Genomic DNA, 12496 nt, shown 5'->3' with positions numbered 1-12496 from the left:
CTTTGACCTTCAGCTTCTAGTCTGGCTCCACAGGCAGTACCTGCTGCTTGATCTCTAGGCCAACCTCATCAAATCCAGGTGCTTGAAACCAACTCCATCTTTCTCTTCTCCCCCCAAGTGGTCATCTTTACGCCACTAATGATGCTGCATGGGAAGCCTTTGGAGGAAACCGGGGCACATCTCTTCCTGGCTCTCCGGCCTGTCACTAAGGGCCTGGCAGTTCTGACAGCCTAGGAGTGCAAGGCTCGCACTCAAGAAACGCCTGGTCAGTGACGGAATACTTGGAGGCGTCTCAGGGCGTGGAACAGCTGAATTATGAGCCCATTACATCCACACGCATCTATCGGTTTGGGGCCAGTTCCTCCAGCTGGTATGTCTACACTACAGAAAGGGAGAACACAGTTCTCAAAACCCCCAGGTCTGCTCATGTCTGCATTTTGTTGGGGCCACTCAGGTTGAAGCTTGTTGAAGCCACAGCCCTCATGTTTGAGGGTGCAGACAGCGTGGTGGAGCCCAGAGTGGTGGGCGATGGCAAAAGCAGCAGGAGGTGGAATTTTACAGGCACCACTCTCACCCCATGTCCCGATTCTAGAGCATGTGTCCTTATTTGCCGGAGAGCAAGCCGAGGCCCACACTGGAGGGCACGGGGCCAGCCTGGGGACCCAGGGCCTGGAGAGTGACATCAGTGACAGTGACTGCTTCTGATGCACGCTCCTCAGAGGTGCTGTGAGGCACCCAGGGCAGGCCGAGGGCTCATTTTACAGAAGAAAAACTGAGGCTCAGAGAGGGGGAGTGACTTGCCCACAGTTACACAGCAAATGGAGGAGCTAGGACTTCCATCAGGTCTTTTGGTGCCTGCTCCAATGCTCCCCGCCTCTGCCTGCAGAGCGTGCAGTCTCTGTCACTTCGGGGCAAAAGCCCGGGGCGCCAATAGATCCCCTCTTTCTAGGGTGAGATTCTTTCTCCAAACCACCTGTCAGCAGAGATTCATTCCTGAGACAAACCGACTCCTCTTGAAGCCAGTCAAAATTCCCTGAAGCTCCCATCCACCCTGGAATTCTCCAGAGCCTCAGGTCTTGCAATTCTGGAAATGTGGGGACATCGTTCTGAAAAACAGCCACATGCAAATGATACATCAGCTCAGGTACAGGCAGTTATGGGTCCTCATCTGATCCCATGTCTACACGCAGGCAGATTCCCTCTCTCTCCCTCCTTCCCTCCTTGTCTCTCTTCCTGCAAACCCAGTCCTGCTGCATCGTGTCTTATCTATTCTCCTTTCTTCTGAGCAAGTCTACTGGGGAACACTCCTGTCTCAGAGGGCTTCAAATCCAAGCTAGCTGACCAGCGTGAGGTTCTTGGAAACTCCCCGGGCGCATAGGTAACAGTACTGAGGAAAGGTGTTGATGGAGCAGATTGGCCAGGGCTGCACCGCAGGAGGCGCTGATGAGAGAGGAAGGGGGAATAAATATGCCACAGGCGACTTCCAGCTTTTTGACAGTCTTGCCCGGGCTCTCTGGAGGGAAAAGCGAGGCTCCCTGAGCTGATCTCTCTTACACACCTTCGGCTTCCTGCCTTCTTACCCAGGAGGGACTGTGCATATTTTTGCTGGCCTTTTGTAGATGTCTGTGTTAAACCTCCAGCTAGAGTGTTCAAAATCAAGTGTTTATAGCAACCTGTCAGACTTCTTTGGAAAGAGTTTTATATATACATATATATATATAATATATATTATATATGTGTGTGTATATATATATATGTTCTTCTCCTTATGCCCATTTTCTGAGCCTGGACTATACTGTTATAATCTAGACCCTTTCCCAAGAAATCTTTGCCCTTTTTGCCATTCTGGACTAAAAAACCGTAGAAAGGGAAGAATTGCCATATGTCATTGTTCAGACAGAACCAGAAATAATGTTGACTTCAGAGCTGAACTTGGCCTCTATCAGAAGGGTTGCCTTTGTTTTCTCATTATTTAGGGGGTGGGGAAGGCATCACATGCTTTGAAATGCATTTTAATGAATGTTTATAAGGTCGTGGGGATCACATTGGTGGCTTTGTCTGCCCGATTATGAAATGGGACTCCGCCGGCACTGGTGGATGGAGATAAAGTCATTGCTTTCTAAAAGACACCAGGACACCGTCCCTCACTCCCCCTCCCCGCCCTACCACTGCCGGGACCTGTGAGGGCTGGGCCTCCTGGGGTCTAGTGTTGGTGTTGGCCCCTAACACTAGCCATGGGACCACAAGCAAATCACCACCCATTGTGTTTTCTGTAAAAAGTGAAGGTTGAGATGTGTTGTCTAGTAATCCTGCCAGCGGCTACTGATTCACTTATGGTAAAAAAAAAAAAAAAAAAAAGTTCTCCCAGTGAGTGGGCGGGGTCACGTGTAGTACAAGGCCTGAAGGAAGTAGGGGGGTGCTGGCTGGGAGCTGGCACCCACAGCTTGCCGTACAGAGTCCACAGAGACAGGCTGGAAAACGGCACATAGGTAAAGCTGTTTAGAAGGGTCTAGAAGTTTGGTGGGGACCTGCCACCCCCAACGTGACACTGAGAGGGGAAGTCATTCCAGGGTAGCAAGCTCTCTGCTGCACTTGATCTAGAAGGGTGGCCACGGGGTTCAGTCAAGCACAACAGCCCAGACAGGCTGACCTCGGTGGTGGCAGCAGCCTGGGTCTAGGGGCGAAATTAACTCGTAGTAGATGTCAACACAGCCGCCTCCCCTCGGCTTGTTTAGGCTTGGCTGGGGATCTGGCCATCCGGCCAAGGTGCTTTAGGCAATCTGTTGAAAGCTCTCCCCGTAAAATCCGAAATGCAGAGCTGCGGCCTCTAGCAAAGTGGAGTCTCCTTTAGTCCATTGAGAAAGGAGAGCTGGAAAGGGGCTCCCGCCTGCCCCGCCGCCGAGACTGCAGTGTCAACCAGCGCCCCCCATTGCACCCCCAGGGACAGCAAGGCCAGCCTGCCCGCCGACTAGGGAGCCTCCCAAAGCTTTCAGGGAAGCTGGCACCAGCGGCGTCCGGCTGCAGGTTTGGTACAGCAAGGGTAGCACCTGCTCCAGCAGATGGGATCCGCCAGCAGCACGGTGGCCCCCCAGCACCTTGCAGGGGTATCCTGGGGTCCGCTGTGGGGTTGAGGGCCTGACAAGTTGGGGGCACACACACTCTCAGTTCAGAGAAGCCGGAGACCCCTTTCCCTCGCCAGGGGTTCCCAGTATTAACTTCAGCATCTGGTGGTCATGTCCCCCCTCCCCCACCTCCTGCCACCTTAGTCCCAACAGGATAATGACAGACCAACAATGGAATGAAAGCCTCCTTTCCCTCCCATCCCCCAAGCCCATCCTTCCCCCGCCTGGTCCTATGCAGACTTCACTGGCCTTAAACTCGCCTTGAGTCCAAGACATCGCGAACAGTGCATCGGGCACAGCCGTCGCCAGCTCAGGCTCCCGGCAGGGGATGCTATGTAAAGGCCACACTGAGTCGTTCCGTACTGATCCAGTTTAGACCTTTCTGTTTTCAATATATCGGATTTGTTTGAAGTCTTTGGGAACATGTAGAAGAGACCAAATTTCAGCCTGAAATGCAGTGAATTGATTGACCGAACGGCCAGGAAAACCCGAGGCTGAGCTCGCTGGGCGCTGAGTCATTTGTGTTCATTGGTCCATGGATTCATTCAGCTTCTGTTTACTGAGCACCTGCCATGGGCCGAATACCTAGTGAGCACTCCTGGGTGGGAGAGTGGAGCAGATGACTGGAGAGGCGTCTTCCTGTGCCTACTCTACCTCACCCCCCAGCCCCTTCCTGCCTGCCCCGTGGTGGTCAGCCCTCAGATGAATCTGGTGGTGGACCTGCGCCTCAAAGTGCCCTTGTCCGGGCAAGAGAGGTAGGCAAGTCGCCTCGCTAAGAGAGGGGGAGCCCTTTCTGCGGGGATGGGGCGGTCAGTGTCCAGCCATGGGTGGGGGGGGGGATGGAGGCTGCCGGTCGGGGCACAGCTGAGTGACGGTGGCAGGCCCCGGTATCTGCCCGGGCCCTGGGGCCCTCTAGCTGAGCCGCTCGGGGCAAGCCTTGCCCACATCCCAGGGTCTCAGGGTGCCTCCCGGTCTTTAAAGGCCAGGGTTGGACTCCCAGAGCACTTCCAGATCTGCCCTCTGTAAGGCCAGCTACTAGTTAACGAGGGCCCACTAGGTGCCGTGGAATCTGTCCCGTTTCACATAATAGTCCGAGCAGAGAACCAAAATGACGCTCATTTTACAAATGAAGAAACAGAACTCGAGACGCTGTGTGGAGGCCAGTACGTAGTGGCTGCGTCTGCCTCGGGACCAGGGCCCTAGGCCATCCTGCCTCCACCCATAGAGTCAGCCAGGGAGCTGTAACAAACGTTGGGTGCCTGGGCCCCGCCCCGGAGGAGACTGAAGCAGTTCAGCTGTGGTAGGAGAGCCTGGGGACCTGGGCGTTTCTAAGCGCATCTGACGGGTGCCAAGGCTCCAGATGTGCAGCCCTGGGGCATCTCTTTTGATGTTCCCTCTGCTGTAAGAGTCATGACCACTGGCGTGCTAGTAGGTGGCCTCACGCACGCCTTGACCCTCCAGTGAGCCAAACGTAAGGGGGCGTCAGAGGATCAAAGCTGGAAGGAGGTTTCTTCGTGCAAAAGTGCTTCAGGGGAAACGTATCTGGTAGAGCGTTGGCCTTTAGGTGATTTCCAAGCCCATCTCTTCCCGCACATAATCCTCCACTCCACTCCCTTCCCCTTCACTGCGGGTCATGGTCATTTACAAGACAGCCACGGATGACTGTATGAAGCCTTGAAAGAGTAGGAAACACGGCATTAGTAACTTCTTTGATTTGTTCCCAAAGGCTAGGCTTTTATAAATGGCGGGCAGTTACCCCAAGTGCAGATCACAGATCGGGGCCTTTTCCTGTTGTTTCCTATCTCTCCAACCCGAGGATGCATCTGCACAGAGGCATTTCTTCATTAGATAGCTTTATACTCTTTTGCTGGAGGATCGTAAGTCATTCCATTAAAAAACAAGCAATAGAAAAATACAGAGAAAAGAAAGTGACTTTCCAGTCACCCCCAAAAGATGACTGCTCCGAAGAGTTGCACATACTTTCTTCCAAGGTGTTTTTTGCACTCATAGCAATGTGCATGTATGTGCACACACACGTGTGTGTCTGTGTGTATACAGATAAATGGAACCATGCTATAGTGATGGTTACGCAGTTGTGTTAATGCTCCAAACAGTGTCTCTCAGACAGCTGCCCAAAAGAACACACCAGATCTACTTCACTCCTCCAAAGCCTCTGCTTTATCCCATTTTCTCACCAGAGCCTGATGCATTTAACCAAGACAGGGAAGCAACCTAAAAGTTCAACGTCTACGTCACGCTTTTCCTTTTTAAAACTCAGGTTACCAGTAGACAGGTGGGAATTGCAAGCTTCTTAGCGATTCTCCTTTGCCCTCTAATGTCTGCCTGCAGCCCAGTGCACTCTGTGCCTTCTGCATAGTTTCGCTGAAAGCTCCTTTAAGTGGGCAGAGGATATCCTTCGCATGACTTTCTGTAGTGTTTGGTGTAGAGACAGCATAATGCTTTATTTGAACTGTAACACGACAGTCTAAATGAAAGACAGCAACAAAAAAACAAGCATCATGGTTCTAAAAATAGGCTGTATTGTATAGTTTTGACAACTCTTTCTAAGTCTTGAAACTGAGAGATCTGTTTTATCTTGCAAGTTTCCTGTTCAATAGCTTTAATGTGCCAAGCCTTTATAAACATTCCACTGTCTCCCCCCTGCCCTCTCCCTCCCTCCCTCCCTCCCCACTCCGTCCCTCCCTCCCTCCCTCCCTCTCTCCCCACCACTCTTTTCTCTTCCAGCCACAGGGAACCATTAAGAGGAGACAGGAAGGAGAAACTTTCCAGCTTTCAGGCATGGCCGAAGGAGGTTACCCTAATAAAATTAAGAGACCATGCCTTGAAGATGTCACCCTTTCGATGGGCCCCAGCGCCCATCCCAGCGCAGCCTGTGCAGAGCTGCAGGTTCCTGCGTTACCCATGAACCCTAGCTCTGCAGCGATGGGAGCGGCTGGCCATTCGTTACTACTCGAAAATAACCCCATGAACGGCAGCGTAGCGGGCTCACCGTTTGTGGTGCCACCAACTGCGGAAATGGGACTGAAAGGCCCCCCTCTTTCTTACTATGACAAGACCAACACTGTGCCTGCTGTGGACCAGGAACTTCAAGATCTGCTGGAGGAGCTAACAAAAATTCAAGAACCTTCTCCGAGTGAGCTCGACCTTGAAAAAATCCTGGGGAGCAAGCCGGAAGAACCGCTGGTCTTAGATCACCCACCGGCGACCCTAGGCGTGACTCCCAAGCCTGCGGTCCAGCTGCCACACTTGGAGAGCCTTGGTTCCAGCAAGGACTTCGCTTCGAGTTGCAGCCAGGTCCCTGGCGTGTCGCTTCAAATCCCGCCCTCCTCCGCGGGGCTCAGCTACGTCATTCCCTCCACCAGTAAGCAGATGGCCTCCCCCAGTTCTTCAACAGCACAGGCCAAGAGCCAGGCAGCCTTGCCTCTGCTCCAGGTGCCCCAGTGGCATCACGCCCACCAGCTGAAGGCGCTGGCGGCCAGCAAGCAGGGCTCTAGTACGAAGCAGCAGGGCCCCGCTCCCAGTTGGTCTGGCCTGCCTCTTCCCGGCCTCTCCCCGCCTTACCGCCCGATGCCCTCACCACAGCCGCTGCAGCCGTTCAGCCCTCAGGGCCTCATGGTGTCCTGCATGTCATCGAGCAGCCTGCCGGCGAGTGCTCTGCAGGGCTCTCCCAATGCCTTATTGTCCAGCGTGGCGCCCAGCAGCGGCGCTGCCCTGGGGCCGGCCATGACCTATGCCCCCGAGAAGCTCCCCAGCCCCGCCCTCCAGCAGCAGCCGCAGTTCAGCCCGCAGCCCTCCATCCTTGCCAACCTGGTGTCCTCCACCATCAAACACCCTCAAGGGCACCTGATATCCACCAGCAACCCGGGGCCCTCCACCCCCTACCGCCCAGAGAAGCTGTCCAGCCCTGGCCTGCCGCAGCAGTCCTTCACCCCACAGTGCCCCCTGATCCGGACCCTCACTCCCCCCAGCAATCCGCTCGGCCCGCAGCAGCCGCAGCTGCAGCTGCCGCCGCCGCCCCTGCCAGCCAATGCCATCCTCAAGCCCATGGCCACCAGCTCACCCAGAACCCTGAGCCTGATCATGCAGCAGGGGCTGGCGGGCCCCAGCCCGGGAACCCCGGAGCCTTTCACTTTCGGCCACACCAAGCCCTTGTCACATTTCGTCTCTGAGCCGGTCCCCCCGAAGATGCCCTCGGGGCCCGCCGCGTCTCGGCAGCCTGCCCTGCTCCACTACCTGCAGCAGCCGACGCTGACGCCGGCCTCTTCTGCCACGGCCTCGTCCACGGCCACAGCCAGCTTGCAGCTGCAGCAGCAGCCAGACGCTGCTTCGTTCCTTCTGCAGCACGTGACGCAGCAGCCGCAGCGTGTGCAGCGGTCGGTGGCCTCGGATTCCATGGCTTCTCTGCCCAGACAGGTAAGCCGATCTCATCTCTGGTTGCGTCCCTTGGTTTTGGACATAAGAACCATGTTTCATGGGATTGAGAGCCGGCTTTGGAGGCAGATCCAGGCTGTAGTCCTCTTTGAGAGTGGACTGCACTCTGGAAAAGTCTATTGAAGCCAACTTATTCCGCGCGGTCAAAGCGCAGTATTCATGAGGTCAAGGTTACGGTTTCAGTTCCTGTGCAGGTGGCTTAGCTTCCCTGGGAGAAAAGGTCACCCACAAGGTGCTGCCAGGAGAAGGAACCAGGGCAGATGAGTCAGAATCACACAGAACTGGGCCGTGAGGCACGTTCCCTCACCCAGGACCAGTGAAGCCTTCATAGGATGCAAGGAAATCGCACTGAAGCATTTAAATTTTCTCCCTGCTGGTGTAAGGCTGCACACCGAGCCTTCTAGAAGTGTCACAGCAAACGTCTGCTGGGCAGCGGCAGCATATGCCATTCACCCCTGCACCAGGTGCTGAGGCGGGTCCTAAATGAAAATGTCAGAGACGTGTCAGGTAGTTGCCCTTACCATCCCCATTTTACAGACGAAGTAACTGAGGCTCAGAGTGTTGAAATGACTCGCCCAGAGTCACACAGTTAGCAAGGGCCCAGCAGCAACTCCAAGGCAGGCGGGCTTGCTCCAGAGCCCGTGCTCTTCTCCAAATCCCCATGATGTCTCTCTCATCTCCCACAGTCTTGTCAATCGCTCAGTTCAGCTACTTCTCCCTGGGCGGTGTCTATCATAGTTCCCACTTTTCATTTGGTCTGACCCCTGCCTGTATTAGTTAACTATGGCCGCGTAACAAATTAGCCCATAACTACTGCCTAAAACAAGACACATACATACATAACTTCACAGTTTCTGGGGGCTGGGAATCCTGGCACAGCTTAGCAGGGCCTTCCGGCCCCAGGTCTCTCACAAGGTTGCAGTCATCTTAAGGCTCAACTGGGAAGGACTGGCTTCCAAACTCACTGCTGCGGTTGTTGGCGGGAAGCAGTTCCTTGCGGGTTGTTGTACTGAGGTCTCGGTCCCTCATGAGCTATTGGCCAGAGGCCTCCCTTGGTTCCTTGCCACGTGGACCTCTTCATAGAGCCTCTCACAACATGACAGCCAGCTTCATCAGAGCAAGCAGGAGAGAATGTGCCAGCAAGAGAGCAAGGGGGCGTGCCAGCAGGTCAGAAGTCACAGTCCGTATAACCTAGTCTGGGGAGTGACGTTGCATCACGTGTGCAGTATTCTGTTCATTAGATGCGAGCATGAAGATGTGAATACCAGCAGGGGATTACAGGCTGGGGAGGGTACCAGGAGGCAGGGATGCCTGGGAACCACGTCAGATGTCTCCCTGCCCCGAATACCATCGTTTGTGCTTCCTCTTTGCCCAAGTTCAGGCCCTCTTGATTCTTCATCCGAACTCATACAGTTGACTCTTAAACTGGTTGCTCCAGTGAACCATCCGTTTCTCTGAGAATTCCCTTTTGCTATAACACAGACCTGATCATGTTCACACTTGCTCGGAAGATTCTGGAGGCCCATAAGCTGGCTCCGTCTACCTCCTTAGACTCAGTGTCCATCGGGCCCCGAAGTGCTTGCAACTCCCGGCCCACTCTGCGTTCTTGGCCTTGACTCCCACTGTTGCCTGTGTCCGGCCTTCCCTGCCCACCTTTGCTCTCCTGTCCCACTCTTACAGCTCCTAAGGCTCAGTCACTGTCCCCCCCGCCCCCCAGGAAGCTTTTCCCCAACTGTCCTCTGGACTTCCCACTCTGTCTCCTTCTTCTGTAGAGAAGCCAAGGAGTAGGAGGCCGTAAAGTGCTTGGCTGGCAATGTGGCCCAAGGGAAGCTCCTGGTGGGGGCTGACCTCTTTGCTGAGGGCCCCGCATGACCATGGCCATGGTCGTCCCCAGAGGAGAGAGACCGTGTCCTTTTCATCCAGGTCTCACGAAGCATCGCCAAGCAGAGTGCTCCACACCAGGGATCGGTCCTTCGGCGGGAGCACCCGTGGGGGTGGCCAGGGTGAGCGGCCAGCCCTCGTCCACAGTTCAGGAGCACTTTGGTTTGATTTTGTTATAGGCCTGTTGCCAGCTGTTTTCGTGGACTTCTGCAGCTGGCTTGGGGGAGTGCCAGCATCAGCATCCTAGCAGGCAAGATCCTCAGCCTGGAGCCGTGTCGTCATCTAACATTGTGAGCCTTTTTGGTTTCTTTTGTGTTCAGTGGGGAACGTGTGTAACCTGACTGTGCTGCCTCGGAGCCAGACCAGCTGGCTCCCAGAGAGAATCCTTAACGATGAGGGTCGTGAGAATCACACCTGACTGATGCCCTAGGTGGGGCTGGAGAAAGTGTCCGGGAGAAGGCGCATGCAGCCGAGCTCCCCGGGGCCGGGAGGGGCTCGGGTGATCTCCGCCAGCAGAGGCAGGAGGCTGGGCTCCCCGATGGGATGCTCTTGCTGCCAAGAGCTACCTTCCCAGCTGGCGCCGGCCAGTGCTGAGGGGCCGAGAGTGCTACCCTGGTACCTCACCTGCCTTTTCTCGTCTTAGTCGTCAGAGGTAGGGGCTGTTATCATTCTCTTTAAAGCTGAGACACAGAGAAGGCCCCAGAGTTGCCCACGGTCACACAGCAAGTCGGGGCCAGAGCAGGGAGTCCGGCTGGAGAGCCCACACTTGTAATTGCACGCACGGGGCCCTGCCTCCGGAGCCCTGTTCCTTCCTTGACCTCCTAACTGTGGCCTCTTCTACAAAGTGGGTGTGATGGTAGGTTGCTCGAGGATTAAAAGCGTCGATTTAGTGCATCTAAAGCACCCCAAACAGAGCCTGGCGCAAAACCTGCCAACGAAAGCTTGCTCTCACTATGCCTGACTAGTCCTGAGTCTCCAGATCTGTTTCCTGGGGGCTAAGGTGGTTCTCAGACCTGGGGCTGTGTCTGGACAGAATATGAGCAGTGCTCTCTCCAGACCCCATGCCTGCCAGTGACCCATATGGACAGGAGTGGTGGGGCTCCCTAGCTTCGTGGGCTCCTCTTGTCCTAGGCCCTGCCCTGCCTAGACCACCGCAGGCCCGCTGGGCGAGGGCAAGGAGCCGCCTTTGTGCTTTCACACTGGCTCCGCCCCGCTTCCCAGCTCCCTGCTCTGTGCACGGCATTCTTTTAGCCAAAAGGCACTGGCGAGGCCTCCAAACGGGCACATCAGCAGCTCCGCTGTTCCTTCTCATGGCCTTTCCGCATTCCGTTTAAGGCCTAAGAACCCAGCTCTGGTCACTTGGCCAGGAGAAGGTGGAAGAAAGGAAGAGGCGAGTGTTTGAGGCCCCCGTGGCGAGGAAGTACACGCTTCTTGCTCCCAGCGGGGAGAACTTGCCGTGTTTTACTGATGGCCAAGCTGAGCCTCAGGAAACACTCATCACCTGCTGGATGGCGTCGATTAGCTCGTTGCACCTCCGTGGATGGTAGCGGTTGCCACAGAAGGACTGGGCGTTCATCTTAAACCAGAAATCCCAAATCCAGCTGTCGCAAGGAGCTCATTCTTATTTTCAGACTAGCCTTTCTCAGCTTGGGGGATTTCACTTTTCCAGTGACATGAGCGATCCAATTTCAGTGACCCGCTTGCTTGCACTGAAGGTAAAAGGTAAATGCCATCTGGCATCAGGGCAGCAGTTCAGCATGGCAAGGGCACTGGAGGCAGACAGACTGGGGTTCAAGTCCGGACACCAACTCTAAGTGGGCAATGTGCCAGGAGCAGTGTCTCTTAAGCCCCCTGAGCCCCAGCTATACCTGGGGAAAGGGATGGGCCCCGTCTCGTAGGGCCTTGAAAGACAGGAGGTGCTGAACCGATACCGCTCAGACCCCTGCCGGGCCCACACTCTGCGCCCAGGCACGGCAGGCGTGGGCTCCCAGACTTGGATCTGGAACCCCTGGGGTCAGATGCACGTGCATATACCAAATAAGACACAACCCTCCGGTGGGATCTGGGGCACGTTTTATTAGTTTTGCAGAGAAACATGAGTATTTAGCTAAGCCCAGGTCAAGTTTGGTTCCAAATAAATTTGAGCACCAAATTTACAAGAATAAAATAGGCTTTCAGAGCTTTTGGCCTTGACATTACAGGTAAGGGCTGCGGACCTAGAATTATTAAGGAAGGCACTGTGGAGTCGTGACCCCCAGCCCTGGTGTGTTGACTTTCAAGGCCCCCAAATCTCCTCACTGTATTCCCCACCCTACTCCCAAGGCTGGGGGACTGCTCTCTGTTTTTAGCCGAAGTGACGCAAAATGAATTTGGTTTCCATAATTGAATGCCCCTTGTCCCTGAAAACCATTGAGGATACGTTAGGGTATTGTGAACATCATCCGGGTTAGGCCTTCAGTTTGACTATCAGCCACTGGCAGACGAACTGACATTTACTCAAAGACAGAAACAGTTCCGTCCAGGAGCTGAGGCTTGTGCTCTGGGAGAGTCGGAGAAGCAAGAGGCAGCAAGAGCGCCCGGGGTGCGCGTGCGAGAGCAGAGCTGGGAGTGTAGCATGGCGGGAGGAGGAACAAGGACGGTGGCCAGTTGGAATAAGAACAAAAAAGCCTGAAATCTGGTCCTTGAGGCCGGCTGGGCTGGGGGCTGGGAGGGGCAGCTGCAGAGAAATAGACTAAAAAGAGTCGCTTGATATGGTTTGGAGAGATTTTGAGAGGGGCGAGAGAGGGGACCTGAGCCTGCCTCTGGGAAGGCTGGACGAGCCCTCGCCTGCGTCTGCCCCGTTTTCCGCCTTTAATGCCAGCCGCCCGCCTCCCATGCTTACTTAGGCAGCAGTGAGCCCCCAGCGATGGCGGAGGCGCGGGCTCATCGGGAGAACTTGCCATCCACCCTCCTGGAGGGCTGGGCCTAGGAGGGGCGTCTGGGCACCTCGGTCTGAAGTGGGACGGTGAGGAAGCCCTCTTGTCACCCTCACCCGTGGGGGC

General features: G+C 55.2%; 1 protein-coding gene across 9 annotated transcripts in view; it reads left to right on the top strand.

Annotated features, from left to right (window-relative positions):
• MAMLD1 (mastermind like domain containing 1) overlaps nt 1–12496 on the top strand; it is a 117694-nt gene that overhangs the window by 71820 nt on the left and 33378 nt on the right. For 4 of the 9 annotated variants that reach the window (XM_059051086.2, XM_059051088.2, XM_067023454.1 and 1 more), the window contains 2 exons: nt 5868–7556; nt 9635–9745. In XM_059051086.2, the coding sequence (XP_058907069.1) occupies nt 5868–7556; nt 9635–9745 (1800 nt within the window). The remainder of the gene's footprint in view (nt 1–5867; nt 7557–9634; nt 9746–12496) is intronic. The other 5 variants (XM_059051087.2, XM_059051089.2, XM_059051090.2 and 2 more) reach the window with 3 other exon arrangements.

Source organism: Kogia breviceps, chromosome X (genome assembly GCF_026419965.1).
Source record: "Kogia breviceps isolate mKogBre1 chromosome X, mKogBre1 haplotype 1, whole genome shotgun sequence".
Lineage (NCBI taxonomy): Eukaryota > Metazoa > Chordata > Mammalia > Artiodactyla > Physeteridae > Kogia > Kogia breviceps.
This window is presented reverse-complemented; position numbering and strand designations above follow the sequence as displayed.